Source organism: Cutaneotrichosporon oleaginosum, assembly GCF_008065305.1.
Source record: "Cutaneotrichosporon oleaginosum strain ATCC 20508 chromosome Unknown ATCC20508_contig08, whole genome shotgun sequence".
NCBI lineage: Eukaryota > Fungi > Basidiomycota > Tremellomycetes > Trichosporonales > Trichosporonaceae > Cutaneotrichosporon > Cutaneotrichosporon oleaginosum.
This window is the reverse complement of record NW_027072177.1, coordinates 65,699-86,209: the sequence shown is the minus strand read 5'-3', so window position 1 is coordinate 86,209 and position 20,511 is coordinate 65,699. Positions and strand designations below refer to the sequence as shown.

Sequence of the window (20,511 nt, the reverse complement as noted above, 5' to 3'; positions counted from 1 at the left end):
AGAACTGCAGGCGGAGCGATCCCGAGAATGTGCAATGAAGAGTTCGGTCGGAGCGATGCGGGCGAAGTCACTACTCACGGGCGGCAAGTAACCCTTATCTTCAACTCCCACCCCCGCGTCAGAGCACGGCATCAGTGAATAAATCAGAGTCGTCAGCATCGCAGCGTATCCATCAAGCGCCACGCCCAGCTCTATTAGCTACACTATGCACACACTATATACTAGAATACAAACTACTTGCGCCTCCATCCGCGGCGCACGAGCGTGCCAACTCTATGCAGGGCGGACTCGTCCGCGCCGGGGCTGACGGGGGTGGACGGCTCGAACCAGCTCTCCTCGACGGGGGCCGCGAGCAGCGGGCGCGGCGTGAGGTCCGGGATCTCGCGCCCGTCCTTGTCGTACCGGATCTTGTAGTTGTGCCATGGCGGCGGCTTGGGCTGCGTCTGCGGCACCTGCGCCTCGTCCGGCGCGGGAAAGATGCGCATGTGTGCGGGGATCTCGTGCGGGTTCTTGCCGTGTTCCGGTGTCGTGAGGCCCGGCGCGATGTGTGCCGCCAGTCCCGAGAGGGTGAATGCCGCTGCTTTGAGCGTCGCCGTCGCGCTGTTTACCGCCGAGAAGGCTGAGGACGCCGAGGACGCCGTGGACGTCGTGCGCACGTGTTTGTGTAAGCGCGCAGTGAGAGATTTGTCGTCGCGCCCCGCGGCAGACGGCAGCGAGTCGACGCGCGCGACCGACGCCCCTGAGCGCCGTGGCGCATTGTGAGAGCCAAAGCTCTCCGTCGACGCTGACGTGTACAGGCTGTGGCGGCTGGCCGCGACGCTCTCGCGCGCTGAGGCGGCATAGCTCTCCCGGCTGGTGTATGTGTCGCTGTTGTCTGACCAGCCGCTATTAGACGACATGCCTGTCGCCCCACTTGCCGTGGTCGACATCGTGCAAGTGCTGTCTCGCTGGTCGGCCACCGCAATGGGCGGCTCGATGAGCCGGTATTTGGCCAGTATGTGGGATTTGAATCTCGGCGGCTCGTTCGCCTCCGTTTGGGAGATGACGGGTCTAGCGGTGGTCGGTGTCGAGGACGAAGGTATGGTTTGCGGCGTAGGCACCTCGACGAGGGGAAAGTCGCGCGTGGGGGAAATGCGCTCGACGGAGATTGGGGGTGGGCGGGCTTTGAGCGTGCTTTTCCGCTGCAGGGCTGTCGGGGCGCGGGATGAATCCGACGACGAGGCCGCGCCCGACGAGTGCGAGTACGCGCTCAGTGGCGTGTGCGGAACCAGTGGGGAGGATTTCGCGCTGAGGCTTGAGGGCGACGTGCCCTCCGGCCGGATACGGGGTTGGGGTGTGACGCGGGTGGGAATCGCAGCGAACGGGTGTCCCGAGCCGAGTGGGGAGGGGGTGTTGCGCATCGCGGAGCCCGTGCTGTGCGGACTTGAGCTGAGCGGGCTTACGCCGCGCGGACTTGCTCCGCGCGGGCTCGCACCGTGCACGCTCAAACGCGCAGACATGGGCGTGAAGCTCTGTCCGGGGCCAGGCGCGATCGTCACGTCCTCCTCATGCGGAATGGGATGGACTGGCGCTGGCGTCTCGAGATCGTCGCTCAAGTCGATGTCGTCATCCATCATCTGGAACGCATACTGGCTCATTCTCTTTATCGTCGCGCTGGCGCCAGCACCACTCCACCCCGTGGGCTGGGTGCGGCGGATGGCGTGCAGGGCGTTTGGCGGCGCTTTTGGGCTGCCAAACTTGCCGAATCGCTTGACCGGCGGTGGCTCCGCCACGCCAATACCCAAGAGTGCGGCGGCCTTGCTCGTCGCTCCGGGAAAGGGTCGAGGCGCCGGCGTGATCTGCAGCTCATCGGCGTCCGAGCCGCGCCGGTCGTGCCGCCGGTCATGGTGGCCGAGCAGGCTCACAGCCTTCGCGTTCGTCGTTGGAGGGGGGATGTCGAACTCGCTCGGCGCCCACGTCTCGCTGTCGGCGTTGCGTTTGTGAGAGTAGACGCTGCGTCTTCTGTCCTCCTCTCGTCGCTTGTTTAGGGTGGTCACGAAGGCCTTGGTGCCTTCGGCGAACGCATCCCTGAGCGCGCCCCGCGACCCGGTATCTGGCTCGCTCGGGCGGCGGCTGTGCACGCTCCCCTTCGTCGAAGCCGTATAGCTCTTCTCGTAGTGCGGGTATGTCCGTTCCAGAGTCTGCAGGTGTACTGGCTGTACTGGCGCAGCGGGCTCCAAAGGCCCCAGGCTCGTTATCGCCAGACCCTCCAATGGCCGTGGTGGTCGCCGTGGCGGCAGTGGGCGGTGGGAGGAGCCAGTTGCAAGTGATGGCTGGATAGAGGAGGCTGTGCTGGACGCGTATAGTGACGGAGTTGGGGCTGCATCATGCTGTCGCCAAGTAGCTTGTGACCCCCACTCTTGTTTGGGCGGCATGTACGGAGCGCTGCGGTCTTGCTCAGGCGTACGGCGATCATGACTGGAGTCCTCGGGCACGGGCGGGGGGCGAGATGCTGCCCCCACAGGAGACGAACCACCCCCTGACGGCGGCTGTTCTGAGGGCCCCGTGCGCGGTGAAAGCTGAGGAGAGGGTGTTGACCTAGAAGAGTCGGACAAGGGTGGAAGCGCGCGGCGGGTGGAAGATGAGGCGTTTGGCTCACAATTCCCGCACGTGCATTCGATGCCCGGCGGCAATGACAGCTGGGAGCCGGGCGAGGTCCCATCTGGTGGGATGTGGTCTTGCACGCTGATGGCAGGCCGGCTTGGGAGATCCCTCGCGCCCGGTTCGCTTACAAGCTCTTCTGGGAGGCCACCCTCGCGCATGTCACCGTTGACGATGGCGGCAAGGATGGGGTCTAGCCGCTCGACGGAGCAGTAGTCATGACCTGGTGAGGGGGTGCGGGGGCAGTCAGGAAGTGTAGTGCGGTGCTGCATCCGCAAAGCGAAAACTGGTGTAAGCGCGCTTCACATGGTCACTCACGCCCGCCTGGTGGAGACGCTGACAGTTTCTTGCGGATGTTGAGAGGTGCTGTTGGTCTTAAGGGCCCTCCGTTAGGAATCGAAGAGCCGTTGCCATCCCGTGAGAGCGAGGAGGGCGACTCTGAGTATGAAGGGAGGGTGGTGGATAGCTCCATGTCCTCGTTGGCCTCTTCTGTGTCAGAGAGGTCTTCCGGGACGTCTGCGAGTGCGTTGGGTGGCGGTTGAGGAATGAGGCGGCTCGACATGAGTCTGATGGGTAGGGGGGAGTGAACTCTTGGTGAAGAGGCGTCAAAGGCTGCCGACGGGGGAGTGCTCAAAGAGTCGAACTGGAAGGTGAAGCCGTCGAGGATGTCGAAAGCGAGTTCTGGGACGGGAGGTAGAATGGGTGGTCCAGAGAAGTGTCGATGGGTGGGGGGCATGGTGGAGAGGGCGATTAGCAATGTGGGAGTAGTATGAAGATGGACGCGATGGGGGCGGTGATGAAGAAGTGTGCAGAGAAGGGGCGATAGAAGCGGAGCTCAGAGGACAATGGATGCGGCAATGGCAGAGGCAATGAGTCGCTCGGAGATGAGGAGGAGGGGTGAGAGGTGAGTGGCCATTGTCAGTGTGGAGACGGGTTGAGGCGGAAGAGAGGGGGACGTGGCTTGGGTGGGTGAGTGAGTGTGTCAGCGGGGGTTCCATTGGGGTGGCGTTGCATGTGACTGGGCGTGTGGGCGTGTGGTTGCCGCCGCCGCCGGGTATGAGATGCAAGGAGGGGGGAGGGGGAGGGGAGAGCGAGGGTGAGTGGTTAGTGCATGGTGCTTGAGGAGCGACAGCGGTGACAAAGGTGTTGGTGGTGAGCAACAATAGGGTTACAACGCCACTCGTGTGTGTGGATCGTTCCTAACTTCCTACGAGCTTGAAGGCGGGAGGCGTCGACAAAGTCATGTCACCCAAGGGCGCCATGTAGCGCCGTGTAGCGCCATGGGCCATGTACCACGGGCCATGGACCATCGTGGGCCAGAGCGCCAGAGGACTCGAGCACCAGAGGCAAGGAGGATCCGAGGGGTTGAAAGGCGATGTGGTGATGTGTGGGATCTGTGGTGAGCACCTCGAGGTATCCGTCCATGTCGGATCTGCGCCACAATCAGTGCCACAACGCCACTGCTTTCCTTTCTTCTATCAACCTGGAATGAACAAACAATTGGAGAAGAACAAAAGTCGGTGTAATAATAATCTTCGTGTCTGTGTCGAACGAACGCACATCTTCTCATCTGCTTCCGTCTGCCCACCACGTGAGTTTAATCCCGTCCCACCAAGGCTCCCCAGGATCCCCAGGACGCGCTCGTTGTGACGTGCCAGGGCATGCTCATGTCGGCTCAACCTCCGCTCGCCGCCTCCATCTTCCTTACCGTCCTCCCATCCTCCCTCCTTCTCATCTCCACTCTCGCGCAATGTCCCTCTTCGGCTCGCGCTTCTCCTCCGCTGTTACAGCGCTGAGGGGAGAGCTCAGCGCCGCCCCCCAAACCGCCAACGATACAATCTCCAAGCTCGTTGATAAGATTCAGACTTCACCTCAGGTCGATGATCGTCGCACCGCCGTCCTTGGCCTCAAGGGCCTCAGTCGCGACTGGAAGGCCGAAGTCGGTCAGGAGGCTTTCCCATCTCTCCTTGCTGTGCTGCAACACGATGCCCCGTACGATGTTGACATCGCCAAGGCCGTGCTTGAGGCGCTTATGAGCCTCTGTGAAGTCCCGGACAAGGTTGGCAAGTATGGCAAGACTCAAGCTAACAGCAAGCCCGCCAAGGACGACGTGGGTCTCAAGCACATCGACATGTTTCTCGAGGTGAGTGAGCGGTCTGTAGGAAGCGTAGGGGGAACGACCGAGATGCCGGTGCGCTTGGACCGACCGGACGCGCGCGGTATGGTCCTCACTGCATCATCGTGCATAGGTTGCGTGGACGGAGGGAAGGTGGCCGAGTCAGATCCGCGACCTTCAATGAGACGCGGCAGAGAGTGTTGACACCAGACCCCGGAGCCGTTTCACGCCGTGATCGGGTTGCTCTCGACATCGCCCGCGTTCTTCCCGCGCTTCTACGCTCTGCAATTCCTTTCCCAGATCCTCACCGCCCGAGCTCCCCTCGCCCAGAGCTATATCCTGTCTGCACCACCACCAGGCGTCGACGGCGTGCTCACCGTGCTTGACCCCAAGGCCCCGCCACCGGGGTCTCAGGGCGCCGTCATGGGCGGTGGCGCTGGTGAGATGCTGCGCAATGAGGCTCTTCTGCTCCTTCCCGTCATGCTTGCCGGCAACGCCGACCTGCAGAAGATCATTGCCTTCTCTGGGGCATTTGAGAAGATTCTTGACATTATCGCGGCCGAAAACGGCATCGAGGGCGGCATCGTCGTCCAAGACGCACTGACTGTCATCGGCACCCTTTTACGCTTTAACGTTTCCAATCAGGTGAGTTACCCAGAGCCCCGGCGAACTGATGACAGAATCTCTTCCGCGAGTTCTCGTTCATCCCCTCCATCCCACCTATTCTCCACTTCCCTCACTCGCTCGCGGCCGACGAGCCGGCGCCGGACACCTTCGCGCTGCAGGATTGGCCCGAGCAGAAGTTGTTCAACGCTGGCTTGGTGCTCGGCTTGATTCGCATGCTTATCGGTGGCCCCGGCGGCCCCAATCAGTCTGCCATGGCGAGCAGCGGCGTTACGAGGTGTTTGCTCGAGCTGTCCCTTGCCTCCAACGCACCGAATGGTCTCAAATGCCAGGCTCTGAACACCCTCACGCCTATCATGCTGTCGTCGCTACCGAACCAGGCGCTGCTGTCGACGCTGATGCTCGCGCCGTTGGTTCCAGTCAATGCTGACATGGAGCACCCTAACGGCGGCTTTGTCCGACTGCCTCCTCGGCCAGCAGTCGTTGCGCTTGTTTCAGCTGTTATCGAGGGCGACCCGAGTGCCGGTGGACGCGGCTTGCGCGGCCGTGCTGCTGGTGTGAACATGTTCGAGGTGAGCGTTCCCAAACTCTTCTGCAGCAGCTGATCTCCAGGGCTACGTCAACAACAACGATGACGCCAGGATAGGCATCATTTCGTCCATGGTGCCACCGCCGGAGGACAATGTCAACTCTAACTTTCCTGACACTCCCCAGTCCGCAGGCTCACTCATCATGTCCGGGCTTCTTGACTTTCACACGAGTGAGGCACCTTTCGACCCCTACCGCCCGCTCTTTTCGTGCCTTCTCATGTCGCACCTGCTACGGAGCTCGGAGCACGCTAAGAAGCTTGCCCGTGAGATCTCATTCCCGGGCGGGGGCGACGATGAGGAGGACGATAACGTTTCGCTTCTCCAGCTTGTCGTCGGCAATCTCATGATGGCCGCGCAAGCCCAGGGCGAGGCGGCCAGTAAAGCCACCAAGGAAGGCCGCGGTGACAACTCGGTCGAGGATGAGACGTGGACGCGCGTAATGGTCGGCTATCTGGTACTGCTGTCGACCTGGCTCTGGGACTCGCCCAAGTCGGTCGCCGAGTTCCTCTCCGAGAGCGCGAACCTGCAGGTGGTGAGTTTAAATCTCTGCTCTCGGCTGACTTGCTCAGCTCATTACCCCGATCACCCAGCCCACCGGCATTGACCCGCTCATCCAGGGGCTGTGCGCCTTCCTGCTCGGCATATGTTACGAGTTCAACCGTGAGCCTGGAGAGGTCACGCGTGCCACCCTTCACCCGATCCTCCACTCGAGAATTGGCCCAGACCAATTCGTGTCGCGGATGGCCCGTCTGCGCGAGGACCCACGATTCCGCGCGGTGCAGCCAGATGCTTTCGACACTGAGGGCGAGGATGCAACTGCCGCGCACCAGTCGCAGGACTCGGAGGAGCAGGACGAAGGGCTAGAGTTGTGGTTTGACTGGGCTTTCGTCGACTTTTGGAAGAACCACTACTGTGAGCGGGTGATCGGCAAACACGGCTGACAGCAGACACTATCCAACGCTCCATTGCAGTGGACCCCGACGCCGTCGGAAGTCGGACCTCTGCGGATGACAGTGAAACAGCAGGCATCATCATGTCGCTGCGTCAAAAGCTCAAGGCGCAGACTGACGAGGTTGTCAAGCTCCAGTCGCAGCTGTCGCACAAGGCGTCGGAACATAACAAGGAGGTTAGTCCCTAGGGATTATGTAAGCTGACGGTGAAGAAGGACCAGCTCGCATCCGAGATTGAAGCTCTCTCCAAGGAGCTCGCCAAGCTCTCGGCCGATGGAGCAGCAAGCGCACAGTCCTCGACTGAACTAGAAACTCTTCGTTCTGATCTCTCGGCAGCCCGCGCACAGGCGACCTCGCAGATGGCGGAGCTTGCTGCCCATGCCGAAACGAAGACGCAGCTTGAGGGCGTGACTTCCGAGCTGGATGCGCTTCGAAAGGAGTTGGAAGAGGCCAAGGCTATTGCTGCGAAGGCCGCTGAGCGGGCCGACAAAGCGGAGGCGGCAGCCCAGGCGGAGAAGGAGCGCGCCGACAAGGCAGAGAAAGAGCCGAAGATCCTCGAGCCCCCACCCAAGGGCAAGGGCAAGAAAGCCGAGGCTGAACTCAACAAGCTTCGCGAGCAGGTCAAGAAGCTTGAGACTGAACTGGAGGAGACCAAGGCGAAGGGTGCCGAGATGGAGAAGGAGCACGAGGACTTGCTCGTTCTACTCGACGAGCTGAGCAGCAAGCGCAAACGCGACAAGGGTGTGATGCGTGACAAAGGGTTATTCGTCAGCGAGGATGAGGATGACGACGATGATGATGATGACGATGGTGATGACGACGACGACGAGTAGACTTAGAAGCATGCGATGCTATCCATATTACGGGTGTTGAAGGAGCGGATTCTGAGAAAGCCGCCTGAGGGTGACCGAAGTTTGCCCTGGCGTGGACGACCTCCACCTCCCGACTTTTGAAGTGGAGGTGGGAAGGAAAACGTCCATCTCATCATCCACCATGTTCCGCCCCGCATTTCACGCTCTCCGCGCCGTCCCCCGCCCTCCTGTTCGCGCTATCAGCACGTCCGCAGTGCGCACTGCTGAGGCGCGTCCTGGCCCAGCCCTTAGCCAGACCAACCGTACGCCGTCGAGGATGGCATGAGCTGACGCCAGGCGCTGAGCACACGCTCCGGCGATTCTGGAAGCACGCGCATGTCAAGGAGGATCCTGAGGGTGGGTTGAGTGGGGTGGCGCGCGCTGTGTCTACTCACTCCTGCAATTCAGCGCTCACGCCAGGCTTCCTCGTCACGCTCGACCACAGGCCGCTCAAGTCGCCTGCGGGCACCAAGCTTGTGCTTCCCAAGGACCGCCGGCTGCTCGCGGCGCTCATCGCACACGAGTGGGAGAACCAGGACCAGGTGCTGAAGCAGCATGCGCTGCCGCTGGTGCGTCAAGCCTCTGTCTCATCAGCTGACATCAGACATCGCTCGCGTCCCGCGCCGTCGACGGGTTCGGCGCGCCTGGCTCGCCGACGCGCGAGGGCGTCATCGACGCTCTCATGGAGTACCTCGAGACGGACACGATCTGGTGCGTGTTAACGCCGTCTTCCGGCACCGCTGACCCCAGCTTCCCCGGCGAGACGCCGTCGGCGCTCGTGCGCCTGCAGAAGGAGCACTGGGACCCGCTGGTCGCATGGCTCAAGGACACGTACGGCGTGACGCTGGGCCAGACGACGGGCTTCGGGCTGCCGGAGCACAGCGAGGGTGCGCGGGATAAGCTGCGCGTCGTGCTGGAAGGCATGGATGCGTGGGAACTCGCGGCGTTCGAGCGCGCCGTGTACGCCACCAAGAGCTTTGTCGCCGCGCTCGCGTTCGTCAAGGGCCGTATTACGGCTGACGAGGCTGCGCACGCCGCCCACGTCGAGGTGCGCGCGCAGATCGAGCAGTGGGGCGAGGTCGAGGATACCCACGACGTCGACTATCAGGACATCCGGCGGAGCTTGGGCACCGTCGCGATGCTGCTTGCGCGCGTCTAGGTGTCTATGCATATGCTACATGGGTAGAAGGTGTGGGGGGTGGGTGGTGGGGGGACACACTGGGAGGCAAATGCTGGAGATATGATTAGTCGAGCCGCTTGGCCTCACCTGAAGTCAGCGACCACATCTGATGGTTAGCTCACCGGAGGCAAGGACGCGATACGCTTTGCCGCGCCATACAACCCGACTCCCGGCCATGGCATACAGCCAGATCGGGAGGGCAAGGCATTCCCGCGCCGCCCAGGCCAGCAAGAACCGACTCGTAGGCTGTGGTGGGCCGACGTGCCTCACATTGGTCGCCAGCGCCCTCCTGACCGCGAGGTCGGTCGCTAGCCATGCGCCCATACTGAGCACCCAGAACAGCAGCCGCGACACACCAAAGAGGTGGTGCACGGCCCACGCGCCATACAGACTGGCGAGGATGCTCTCGGTGAACGGCTCCATCGAGGTAGCGGGGAGCGTCATCATCTTGCGCACGCGGATCCAGCGCGCCCGTCGCATGAAATAGTCTTTCACGGAGAGGGCACCGAGAAAGTCAGTCGCGACGTCGCCCGTCATGGCGTGCTTGAGGCCCAGCTCGTGCCATATCGACAGGGCAATCATGTTATCCTCAGCCATGAAAGGCCCAAAGCCCGCGAGGCCGTGCACGTTCTGCGAGGCCAGGGAGGGCGCCGGCGACGAGAGCGCGTTGATGTTGGCGCGAGAATACATGCAACTCTTGCCGACGACGCACGACTCGATCGCGACGTTGTTCTGGCGTCAGCTGTGCGCGAGGACACACGCACAATGCTCAGGTACATCTTGGCGTGGGTCGTGTTCAGGTACGCCTGTTCGATGAGGCTGCCCCATGTCGCGTGGTAGACGACGGCGGTGGGGACCTGGTGTACGAGTCCGACCATCCCGCGCGACGGCGGCGGTCTCTCTCCGTCGGCGATAAGCGGCGCGCTCTCTTCGTCGCCCCGGCGGCCGAGAAACGCGTCAACCATGCGCCCGAGTGCGTCAGGCGCGACCGCCACCGTCGCGTCCAACACCCACAGAATGTCGTGCGACGCCTGCGCGAACGGTTCCATGAGATTGTTGACTTTCGGGTTGACGCCGACCTTGTTTGAGTCTGGTGTGAGCTGACCGATGCCTGTGGCACAGCCGCCCGCCGACTCACTGATCACGACCCGTGCGGAAATGTGCGGGTGCCGGGCCATGACCATGTGCACGACGGGCAGCGCCTCGTCCTTGGGGTCTTGCAGAGCAAAGATCACCTCGTAGTTGGGATAGTTGAGGCGCATGACACTCTCGAGCGTCGAGTACATGTTCGTGTCGAGGCCGCACAGTGGCCGGATCACGCTGACCCCGGGCACGCTGCTTGCCGGCAGAGCGGCGAGGCGGGATGGGGCGAGTTTCTTGCCATAGCGCGCACGAGCAACCCGTAGACCGTTCAGACAGATGACCCAGACGACGGCATAGAGTACGAGTGCGCCCAGCGCAACATATGTTGTTACGGGCATCAAGGTGGGAGAGTTGAGAAAAGCAAAGACTGCGTCGCCTTGACGCGTCCTCCTCGGCCGGCCATGGACTGTATGAATTGGCGCCACGTGACTCGGCGATGGAATGCTTGAAATAACCGCGATCCGCACCAACGTGCGTCTTCCGGCTTCCGTCTTTCATCTTCCATCCACTCTCCTTATCTCTCCATATCAAAACACCATGGCAGAACCCGACCCCCAGTTTGTCGCCGACACGCTGCGCGCCCGTGCCGAGATGGCACTCGCCAAGGCGCGGCGCCACGAGGCGGTCCAGCGTCTCCTGAACCATCCCAGCTTTGCGCCTGCCAAGGAGTTCCTCACCGACCCAATGGTCTGCGCGGCGTTGATCGGCGCCTTCATTGCGCTCCTCTTCTTTGCATGTACGATAACGAGAGCGAGCACGGCTAATGTAGTCTTCCCTGCAAGCAAGAAGAACCGCCGCGCAGGCGTGCCCAAGGCCCTTCTCGTCGGTCCGACGGATGCGGGCAAGACAGCCATCTTCACCAAGGTGAGTCGGCCGTTGCTGAGAGCCAGGCCTGGCTAACTCCAGCTCGCGCAGGACGAGGCGCCTGCTACCCACACGTCCACGATCCCTTCGACCGCGAGCGTCGCGCTCCACGCCGGCGGACGCGTCAAGACAGTCCGACTTGTTGACATGGCTGGACATGCGCGGCTGCGCGACGAGGTGTCTGCCGCTGTGGCCGATGCGGACGCAGTCGTGTTTGTCGTGGATGTGACTGGTGTTGTGCGCAACGCTGCGTCGATTGCCGAGTGAGTGTGCTCGAGGATCATCGAAGCGATCACCCGGGCCTACGCTGTCGTCCTCGATCTACAGCTCCTGCCCGTAAAACACCAGTGGCTGACCGCAGACAACTTCCGCCCCTCATTACTGCAATGGCTGGCACCGCTTCTCGCCGCGGCTTCAACGCCACGCCTCTCCGCCTCCTAATCCTGGCTCACAAGGCCGACCAGCTGTCGCGCGAGCCCTCAACCCTCTCGCCACCCGATCTCGCTCCCCAGACCAGGCAGACGGCCGAGGAGCGCGTGCGCTCAGTCCTGACCCGCGAGATGGACCGGCTCAAGTCGGCGCGATCGGCGTCCGGCGGCCGCATCGAGGGAATGGGACGCGTGGCCACGCAGCGTAGCTGGTTTGCGCGCATGTTTGGCTCGGCGGAGCCGGTGGCCGAGAACACCGAGGACGAGGAGGCTCTCGTCTGGGGTGGGCCGGGTGCGTGGAACTGGGACGACGTCGAGGGCGTCGATGTCGAGTGGGGTGTGACCGGTCTCGGTGGGGCCAAGCCTCTCACGGAGGAGTGCGAGGAGGGCGATGGGCTGCAGGACCTCACTGACTTCTTCTGGGATCTGTAGGTGATGCGGCAGTTGTTTGCGGCGGCGTAAGACCTGGTGGCCGACCAGACTCGGCAGGTGGCCGCGCGTGTTCCCTTCCTATCGTCCCAAGTCCCAGGTCCAGCTTCGCGGACGGAAAGTACAATAGAAGAGAGCGGCGGCCGTTCGAAGATCTAGTCGCTGATTGTACGGACATCGATCGAAGATCTAGTCGCTGATTGTACGGACATCGATGTTATTCACGGCTGCATCCCGGCCTCCTAGTGTCCGCACTACCTCAGGCCTCGCGCTCCCGCTACTTTGCGAGTAGAACGCAGCCTTGAGTGTTCAGACATAGTAGTCACAATCACACTGTGACCCCGGAAGTGCAGTCTATTGCCATTATGCTTCGAGAACCCTGAGGTGGAACGGAATCTGATGCGAGCCTCTTGCCCGGCTGCCCACTTGCCGACCGCTGATCCATCTGCTCCTCGCTTCATCTCTCAACGACAACCCACATCACCACAACTCATCGCCACCATGCTGGGTACGCCGCGCCGCAATGCTATGCACTCTAACCACTCACAGTCGTCGGCCTCACCGGAGGAATAGCCACAGGCAAGAGCACAGTCTCCAGCCTCCTCGCCACGCGTCACCAGCTGCCCATCATCGACGCTGACATTCTGGCACGCGACGCGATCGCGCCAGGCAGCCCTGGCTTCAAGAAGGTCGTGGCGCATTTCGGCGCGGACCGTATTCTCAACGCCGACGGGACGCTCAACCGCTCAGCGCTCGGCGACATCATTTTCCGCGATCCAAACGAGCGCACATTCCTCAACGGCGTCATCCACCCCGCCGTGCGCCGCATGATGTTCATGAGCGTGCTGCGCGCCTGGCTCCGTGGCGAGTGGTGTGTTGTCCTCGACGTGCCCCTGCTCGTGGAAGCGAGTTTGTGGAAGTGGGTCGGGGAGGTCATGGTTGTCTTCGTGTGAGTAGCTTGGCGTCCTCTATCACCTGTGCCCATCGCCAGGTCCAGCGCATTCTCAACATTACTTCGCATGTGTGGGACAGCGCTCATTCAGATCCGAAAAGCTCCAGCTGCGCCGTCTCCTCGATCGGCCGCCGCTGCCCGGCAACGCGCCGCTCACCGAGTCGCAGGCGCAGGACCGTATGCGCGCTCAGATGCCAGTCGCGGACAAACTGGTATACGCAACAACTGTCATTGACAATAGCGGGACGCGCGCGGACCTCGAGGCGCAGGTCGACCGTGCTGTCGCCAAGTGGCGCGCACAGCAGGGCGGAAGCAGCGGCTGGTGGTGGAGGCTTTGCTGGCTTGTGCCCCCTGTCGGTGTCATGGCCGGGTGGATGTGCCTGTTGCGCACGTATATGCGTGCGAAGCGGGTGCGGAAGCGCACGCGCGGCGAGGTGGAGCGGCGCGGGGTGGAGATGCAGGACTTGAAGCGGGCATAGGAGGGGGAGAGTGGAGATTGAAGGTTGAGATAGTAGAGATGTACAGTTGGGCGGCCCGGGAGCTTGCAAACGGTTTGGATTATTCGTGGGCGGCCCACAGCTGGGTCGAGGGAGTGGGCGATCTTGTCCGCAGGGGATGAGATGCAATAATACATACATGGTATTGATATGCCGGATATAGCGGCACCCGTCACTCGTCGCCGTCATGTCCGTGCCGTTGCCTCATGCCTCAGCTGCCTTCTCACACCGCCGTGCGCGCAAGATCCCTACCGCCGGCGCTCTGGCTCGGCCGCGCGGAAGTTTCGGTAGTAGCTCTTGCACTTCTCCTCTATCGTCTCCTGGAACGTCTCGGGCAGTGTGCCTACGAGCTTGGCTGGGTTACCGCCCCAGACGGTCAGCGAGGGGATGACTGTTCCGTCCGCAACCACCGAGTCGGGTAGGATGCGCGCGCAGTCTTTGATGACGGCGAACTTGCCCTGGACATCAGCGCTGCTCCTCTGTCCCTCCCCTTCCCGCTGCTCGCCCCCTTCCCTCGACCCGCTTGGCTCACAGCCAGACCCCCAAGGCGGCCCTCACTCACGATGATGCTCCTGGCCCCGATCTCAATGCAGCTCCCGATGCTCGCGGCTTCGACGATGCAGTCCGCTCCAATGTGCACGTAGTCCATGATGCGAACGGGATAAAACGTGAACGCGCCCTTGTAGATCTTACCGGGCGGGCGCAGGACCGCGCCTTCGCCGAGGAGGCAGTAGCGACCCATGGAAAGGACGACATACGAGCCTGCCTGGCTACGTCGCAGGTCGCCTCGCACAATCGCTCGCGTCTGGATGATACTCTTGCCGGCCAACACAATGTTCTGCGCACCGAGAATTGTTGCTTTGCGCGACACCTTGTCTGCCGTCAGCTCGGGAACCCAGCGAAAGCTCACTTCCCGTGTCGGTTTCTGCCGTCAGCCCAGCCTCGTGGAACGCTCACCGACATACGTCCCCTTCTCAAAGGTGATGACGGGGTCGAAGGCGCCCATGGCGCGCGGCTGAGAAGAAGGAGATGGAGTCGATGAGTTGATGAGAGATGAGAGAACGGAGAAGGAAGACATGGATTGCGCGACGCGACTGATGGCATCGCGCCGGGGCCCCTGCAGCACCGAAATGGTTCCGCGACATCCACGTCCATCTCTCATCCTCCTCATCTGCAACAACAACAACCGTTAGCAAGCATGGCAACGGCCGACGCGCCCGCGGCTGCCATGGCCCGCCTCACCACCGACTTCTCAGATTGTGTGTTTGACCGGAGCAACGAGGGGATGCGCGCCGCCCACTACCCACAGCTGACCCCAGCCACGGCGCTGTCCCGACACCAGCAGATCCACGCGCGCCTCGAGCTCGAGATCCTCGACGTGCGAGAAGAGGTTGCGCGGTTGAAGGGCGAGTTGCGGCGTGACCAGGATCCCGCGCGTATGGGCGTCATCCAGAAGCAGATTGCGCACCTCATGCAGCAGATCAACGCGATCCGGGAGAAGGCGGCCGAGGCTGAGGCCATCGTCAAGAGCATTACGCAGGACGTGCAGCGGCTCGATGTCGCCAAGCGCAACCTTACGCGGACGATGCAGACGCTCGAACGGTGGAGCATGCTAAGTGCGCGTCGTCGGTACCCGCGCTGACGGCAGAACACGCACATCGGCAGCTGAAGGAGCTGATCCCTACCAAGCGATATCGCGACATGGCTAGCTCACTTTCGGCAGTGGTGCAACTCTTCGAGCCACTCAAGCCACTGACTACCATTTCTGAGGTCGCCGATGTCTTCCGCGCCGCCGAGGCGGACCGCCGCACCGTTCAGGAGATGGTCAATACCGAGATGGAGACATTCTTCCGTAACGACCCAAACCACCCGCCCGACCTGCGCGTCGTGACGGAGGCGGCGCTGGTCGTCGACGTGCTGGGCGGTGACTACCGCAAGCATATTATCGAGCGCTACATCACCCTCCAGCTTGCCGAGTACCGCCGGATCTTCCGGAGTACCGACGAGGCTGGGCAATTGGATAACGTCCCTCGCCGATATGCGTGGTTCCGCCGCGTGCTCAAGCATCACGACGACGAGAATGCTGCGCTCTTCCCTGCCGGCTGGGAGGTGACGCGTTTGCTCGTGGCGAGCTTTGCCGAGCAAACGCGAGTGGACCTCGCCAATGTCCTTGGGCGCGGGGTGGGAGACGTCAATGTCTTCCTGGATGCGTTGCAAGCGACGCTCGACTTTGAGGCTGCGTTTGCGCGCCGCTTCAACATTCCTGTGGGTTTGCCGTGAGTGCTTGCTGACGACAGTTCCAAGACGTCACGGCTGGAGGGTTGAACTCGTCCTCAAATACGAAATGGACCATCTCGTCCATCTTTGACTCACATTTCGGGACATACGTGGACGCGCAGGACAAAGCACTGGCAGAGATGATGTCGCAGTACCGTGGCGCGCGTTCGCGTAGCAGCCTCGAGGGAACGCTGCAGGAGACAGAGAATGCTGGTCCAACGATTCTGCCATCGTCAACCGAGCTGTTCTACTTCTACGGGCAGACGTTGGAACAGTGCAGCAAGTACACTAATGGCGAACCGGTGGCCAAACTCGCACGTATTTTTGCGAAATGGCTCAAGATCTACAACGATGAAGTCCTCCTCGCGGCGCTGAAGAGGGAGCCCGCGATCCGACGCTCACTGGAAGGTCGGTCAAGTCTGGCCGATGTCAAGACTGCGTGCATGGTGCTCAACACGGCCGAGTACTGCGCCAACACCTCGATGCAGCTCGAGGACCGCTTGAAGGACAAGGTCAAGGATGAATTGCGCGAGTCGATCGGGTTCTCCGACGAACGCGACGCCTTCACTGCCACCAAGGCTCAGTGCATTGCCACGATGCTGCGTGAACTCGAGACGGCGTGCGATCCCGCGTTTGCAGCAATCCTCAAGACGCCGTGGCGCGATCTTGAGAACGTGTCTGGGCGTTCCGCGTACATTGTCGATCTGGTGGGCAGCATCAAGGAGGTCGCCGAGTGCGTGCGCACTCGCATCGAGAGCAAAAAGTACATCCGCAACTTCGCCGACAAGGCTGTAGGGTTGGTCATCGCGCGCTTCACCCAGGCCGTCATCAAGAGCAGGCCGCTCAAGAAGATTGGCGCCGAGCAAGTGAGTGGCCGTGGCGTCCGGTACTTTGCCCGCGCCGCAGCTGACACCAGATCCTTCTCGATGTGCAGGCCGTCAAGGCGTGTCTTCTGGACCTCCCAGAACCACACCCTGAAAACTCGAGCAACGGATACACAAAATATGTCACCAAGAACACGGGGCAGCTCGAAACGATGCTCAAGGTCATCCTCGCGCCCGACGACCCGCCCGAGGGCTTCGTGCAGAACTACTGCCTCCTTATCGGGGACCGGTCGTTCACAAACTTCCAGAAGGTACGCTGCAGAGCGTGCGCACAGCTCACCCCAGATCCTCGACCTCAAGGGCACAGCTCGCGCAGACCAGCAGAAGCTCGTTGACATCTTCCTCTCAGTGACGGGCACCAAGGACGACTTGGCAGACACATCGTTCCTCACTGGTCTGGACATGGATCCCGGGAACGAGCGGGCGCAGCATGCGCCTCAGTCGCCCGCGATACAGAACCTCGGGACGGGCAGCGTGCTCCCGTCCCTCCTGTCGCGGAGCAGCACCGACTACTCCCCAGATGGGAGTCGCGCAGATACGCCCAAGGCGTTTGGCGATTTCCGGCGTTTCGTCTCGACGTTCGGCAAGCGCGACGGGTACATGTAGTCATAGTCTATGGCCATGCATGGTGTGGCCGGGTATCTATATCGCGTACAAACAATTACAGTACTAGTAGGGCTTCTCGCCCCCGAGAAGCTGGGCCTGCGGCGTGGGTGAAGGTGGCTTCTGGGTCTCGCCTGGTGGCCGTGTGCGCCCAGAGCTGAAGCCATACAGATAGTTCCTGCTGTCAGCTACCTTACCTTCCACGAGGGGCTCAGCTTACTTGTAATAAGAGTCGTCCAGCACATTGTTGAAGAAGTTTGTGCGTATCCTGAAGAAGACGGAGGCGGTGAGGAGCGAGTCGGACCCAGCCTGGTGCTGAGGCCCTATGCGCTGCACGCCGAGGCTCTCGGCGATCTCCTGCAGGCCGCCGCGGAGCGTCTTGACTGATCTAACTACGTGCTTGATGTCATAAATGCAGGGGAACCACACAAAGAGCATCTTGAAGAAGTCGTTCTCCGTCGCGGGCAATGGTTCACACGTGAGAATGCGCAGGAGGTAGCCGAAGTCGTACCCGCTGCTGTTAGCGATTGCGCGCTTACCCCGGAGCTCACGAGTGGAAGGAAACCCATTTGACGTTGGGGAACAACACAAGACCCGAGGTCACGAGGAGCTCGCCGAAGTACTCGACGTCGATGCCGTCCTCCTCGTTGCGCTTAAAGTCGATGCCCGAGTTCTTGAGCAGCTCGATGCTCTCTGGCGCGTACATGTCGTCCCTGGGGTCAGATTGGTGATCGGCGAGGACGCGAGGAGCGCAACGCACGTCAGATTGAACTGGAAGTTGAACTGCCACGTGTAGCCTTCGGGCGAGTGCCCATTCTCATCGCTGAGCGTCACGCCGAGCTGGATGATCTTGAGCATGTCGACATTACACCGCATCGTCTGGTAGTGGTAGTCAGAGCCGGTCTTGAAACTGCCGATGGGGCGCGCGACAATGCCTGGGAACTCGGTGTCCTGAGGTCAGTCACAACAAGAGGAGGCAGGCCCAACGCAGAGAATGCAACGCACCATGGAGATGTAGGGGTACTGATCGACGGCGACGCGCAGTTGCTGGAACTCGGCCTCGAGGTTGTCGGCCCAAACCTCGCGGATGCCATAGTCTGGCTGCCGCTGTGCGGAGACCATGGCGTGGGGATTTGGGGAGTTTATGCCTCTCACGGTGGGCAAGATCGGTGCAGCGGAGTGGTAGAGACGAGTTAGCAATGGAACAAAGAAGTGGATGAGGAGAGCGAGAGCGAGAGCGAGGAGAGAGAGAGGTCGAGTGACCGGAGTACGAGGAACGGGTGAGTGTCGTTGAGGTGGGTGATTTGGTTCCGTGTGTATGGGGCCAACCACAATCTCGAGCCCAGCCACAGTCACCATCGATGACGACGACGCCTTCCTCGTCCTCGATCTCTCTCTCTCTCTCCTCCGTTCCGCTTTCTCATCTCCCTCTTTACTCTCCATCATCTCTCTTCACATCCTCTTTTTTCTTGACCTAAAACTAGTCTCTTCCCCAACAGCTGCCTCACTCTCAACCACTCTCTCCCGCCGCCCGCCTCTCCACCATGGTACGCAGCGCTCGGACATCTCAAACGCCCAACGCTCACACTCCAGGCTATCGGCAAGAGGGGCAAAAAGGTCGGCGGCCTTCTGGCCAGCAGCGGCGTTCAGAAGCCACAAAAGGTCGCAAAGGTAAGCTCATCAGGAGCTCTCGCCATGCTCACGCCAGGCCGATTGGTCCGAGGGCTTCAGGAAGAAGAAGTCGGCTGGTGTGCAGGATATGACTCTGCTCAGCACGATCACCAACGAGGCCATCAATGACAACCTCAAGGCCCGATTCCATAACCAGGAGATCTACGTGCGTCTTGAAGTCATTGCATGACCTGACAACAGACCTACATTGCCCACGTCCTCATTTCCGTCAATCCCTTCCGCGGTAAGCATCGCCTCATCCGCAGCACACCGCCCGGTTGCGATTTTGGGGTCCGAGGCGTTCGGACAATGCTGATGCGTAGATTTGGGCATCTACACCGATGAGACGCTGCAGTCGTACCGCGGCAAGAACCGTCTCGAGATGCCACCTCATGTGTTCGCCATCGCCGAGTCAGCTTACTACCGCATGACAACCGAGAAGGAAAATCAGTGTGTTATCATCTCGGGCGAGTCTGGCGCAGGTAAGACGGAGGCGGCCAAGCGCATCATGCAGTACATTGCCGCCGTTAGTGGAACGAGTGACGGCTCGAGCGGCGGTATCGAGGGCATCAAGGAGATGGTCCTCGCCACGAACCCCCTTCTCGAATCATTTGGGTGTGCAAAGACGCTGCGCAACGACAATTCCAGTCGTCACGGGAAGTACCTCGAGATTATGTTTGACAGCTTGGGACAGCCGGTCGGCGCACAGATCACAAACTACCTCTTGGAAAAGGTATACGCTCCTAAAACCACAGAATAGAGCAAACTGACCCCAGAACCGCGTCGTGGGCCAGATCAAGAATGAGCGTGACTTCCATATCTTCTATCAGCTTACCAAGGCGGCGCCCCAGGACATGAGGAGTGAGTGAGGTTGAGGAAGTTGACCTAACGCCCCAGACGACTTTGGCTTGCAGGGCCCAGAGGCATATGCATACACAGCCAACAGCAAATGTCTGAATGTTGCGAGCATCGACGACAGCAAAGACTTCTCCGAGACAGTGCGCGCGATGGATATTATCGGCTTGTCCAAGGACGAGCAGACATCCATCTTCCGCGTGCTCGCAACTATTCTCTGGCTCGGCAACTGCGAGTTCGTTGAGGGCGATGATGGAAACGCGCGCATCGCCGATCCTGGTGTCACGGATTTCGCTGCCTACCTGATGAATGTCGACGGGCCAGCCGTGCAGAAGGTGCTTCTTACGCGTATCATGGAGACGCAGCGTGGAGGTCGCCGAGGTGAGTCACGCCCGTATGGCACGCTAACCGCAGGCTCTGTATACGAGGTGCCCCAGAATGTGGCGCAGGCCAACGCTGGACGTGACGCGCTCGCGAAGGCGCTGTACAACAACCTGTTTGAGTGGATCGTGGGCCGCGTCAACGTTTCTATGAAGCCCAAGACTGCTCACTCCTACGTTATTGGCGTTCTTGACATTTACGGCTTCGAAATCTTCCAGGACAATAGCTTCGAGCAGCTGTGCATCAACTACGTCAACGAGAAGCTCCAACAGATCTTCATCGAGTTGACGCTCAAAGCTGAGCAGGAGGAGTATGTTCGCGAGCAGATCAAGTGGACGCCCATCAAGTGTAAGTCTGACCGGGCCATGTGGAGCTCACGCAGTCTTCGACAACGCTGTGGTGTGCGAATTGATTGAGGGCAAGCGTCCGGCTGGTATCTTCGCGACTCTGAATGACGCGACGGCGACTGCGCACGCGGACCCAGCGGCAGCGGACAACTCGTTCATTCAGCGTTCCAACATGCTCTCATCCAACCCGAACTTTGAGTCGCGCGGCAACAAGTTCCTCATCAAACAT

The 20,511-nt window shown here is 61.1% G+C and overlaps 9 protein-coding genes across 9 annotated transcripts; 4 read left to right on the top strand and 5 right to left on the bottom strand.

Annotated features, from left to right (window-relative positions):
* Positions 1 to 233: 233 nt before the first annotated feature.
* On the bottom strand, positions 234 to 3,376 carry COLE_07628 (uncharacterized protein; the record flags this gene model as incomplete). Its single annotated transcript, XM_018426859.1, has 3 exons — positions 234 to 2,180; positions 2,772 to 2,926; positions 2,959 to 3,376. 3 exons carry the CDS (start codon positions 3,374 to 3,376, stop codon positions 234 to 236), a joined length of 2,520 nt encoding a protein of 839 aa, XP_018277099.1.
* Positions 3,377 to 3,885: 509 nt separating this feature from the next.
* COLE_07627 (uncharacterized protein) lies at positions 3,886 to 4,065 on the bottom strand (the record flags this gene model as incomplete). The annotated part of the gene is made up of 1 exon (XM_018423820.2): positions 3,886 to 4,065. The coding sequence occupies one exon, from the start codon at positions 4,063 to 4,065 to the stop codon at positions 3,886 to 3,888; it is 180 nt and encodes a 59-aa protein (XP_018277098.1).
* A 325-nt stretch (positions 4,066 to 4,390) lies between these two features.
* On the top strand, positions 4,391 to 7,753 carry COLE_07626 (uncharacterized protein; the record flags this gene model as incomplete). Its single annotated transcript, XM_018423819.2, has 8 exons — positions 4,391 to 4,699; positions 4,736 to 4,783; positions 4,967 to 5,401; positions 5,437 to 5,952; positions 5,993 to 6,502; positions 6,540 to 6,882; positions 6,918 to 7,096; positions 7,133 to 7,753. 8 exons carry the CDS (start codon positions 4,391 to 4,393, stop codon positions 7,751 to 7,753), a joined length of 2,961 nt encoding a protein of 986 aa, XP_018277097.1.
* Positions 7,754 to 7,913: 160 nt separating this feature from the next.
* Positions 7,914 to 8,930, top strand: COLE_07625 (uncharacterized protein; the record flags this gene model as incomplete). The annotated part of the gene is made up of 5 exons (XM_065626559.1): positions 7,914 to 8,034; positions 8,069 to 8,122; positions 8,180 to 8,340; positions 8,376 to 8,482; positions 8,522 to 8,930. 5 exons carry the CDS (start codon positions 7,914 to 7,916, stop codon positions 8,928 to 8,930), a joined length of 852 nt encoding a protein of 283 aa, XP_065482122.1.
* An 85-nt stretch (positions 8,931 to 9,015) lies between these two features.
* On the bottom strand, positions 9,016 to 10,432 carry COLE_07624 (uncharacterized protein; the record flags this gene model as incomplete). The annotated part of the gene is made up of 4 exons (XM_018423818.2): positions 9,016 to 9,038; positions 9,074 to 9,683; positions 9,716 to 10,041; positions 10,090 to 10,432. 4 exons carry the CDS (start codon positions 10,430 to 10,432, stop codon positions 9,016 to 9,018), a joined length of 1,302 nt encoding a protein of 433 aa, XP_018277095.1.
* Positions 10,433 to 10,631: 199 nt separating this feature from the next.
* On the top strand, positions 10,632 to 11,818 carry COLE_07623 (uncharacterized protein; the record flags this gene model as incomplete). Its single annotated transcript, XM_018420936.2, has 4 exons — positions 10,632 to 10,830; positions 10,864 to 10,958; positions 11,001 to 11,221; positions 11,320 to 11,818. 4 exons carry the CDS (start codon positions 10,632 to 10,634, stop codon positions 11,816 to 11,818), a joined length of 1,014 nt encoding a protein of 337 aa, XP_018277094.1.
* A 1,694-nt stretch (positions 11,819 to 13,512) lies between these two features.
* Positions 13,513 to 14,270, bottom strand: COLE_07622 (uncharacterized protein; the record flags this gene model as incomplete). The annotated part of the gene is made up of 4 exons (XM_018426207.2): positions 13,513 to 13,722; positions 13,827 to 14,140; positions 14,175 to 14,189; positions 14,222 to 14,270. 4 exons carry the CDS (start codon positions 14,268 to 14,270, stop codon positions 13,513 to 13,515), a joined length of 588 nt encoding a protein of 195 aa, XP_018277092.1.
* Positions 14,271 to 14,462: 192 nt separating this feature from the next.
* Positions 14,463 to 17,031, top strand: COLE_07621 (uncharacterized protein; the record flags this gene model as incomplete). Its single annotated transcript, XM_018423816.2, has 6 exons — positions 14,463 to 14,523; positions 14,584 to 14,880; positions 14,913 to 15,529; positions 15,562 to 16,407; positions 16,458 to 16,676; positions 16,711 to 17,031. The coding sequence occupies 6 exons, from the start codon at positions 14,463 to 14,465 to the stop codon at positions 17,029 to 17,031; spliced, it is 2,361 nt and encodes a 786-aa protein (XP_018277091.1).
* A 63-nt stretch (positions 17,032 to 17,094) lies between these two features.
* On the bottom strand, positions 17,095 to 18,150 carry COLE_07620 (uncharacterized protein; the record flags this gene model as incomplete). Its single annotated transcript, XM_018420935.2, has 5 exons — positions 17,095 to 17,206; positions 17,249 to 17,542; positions 17,580 to 17,741; positions 17,789 to 17,979; positions 18,034 to 18,150. The coding sequence occupies 5 exons, from the start codon at positions 18,148 to 18,150 to the stop codon at positions 17,095 to 17,097; spliced, it is 876 nt and encodes a 291-aa protein (XP_018277090.1).
* Positions 18,151 to 20,511: the final 2,361 nt, after the last annotated feature.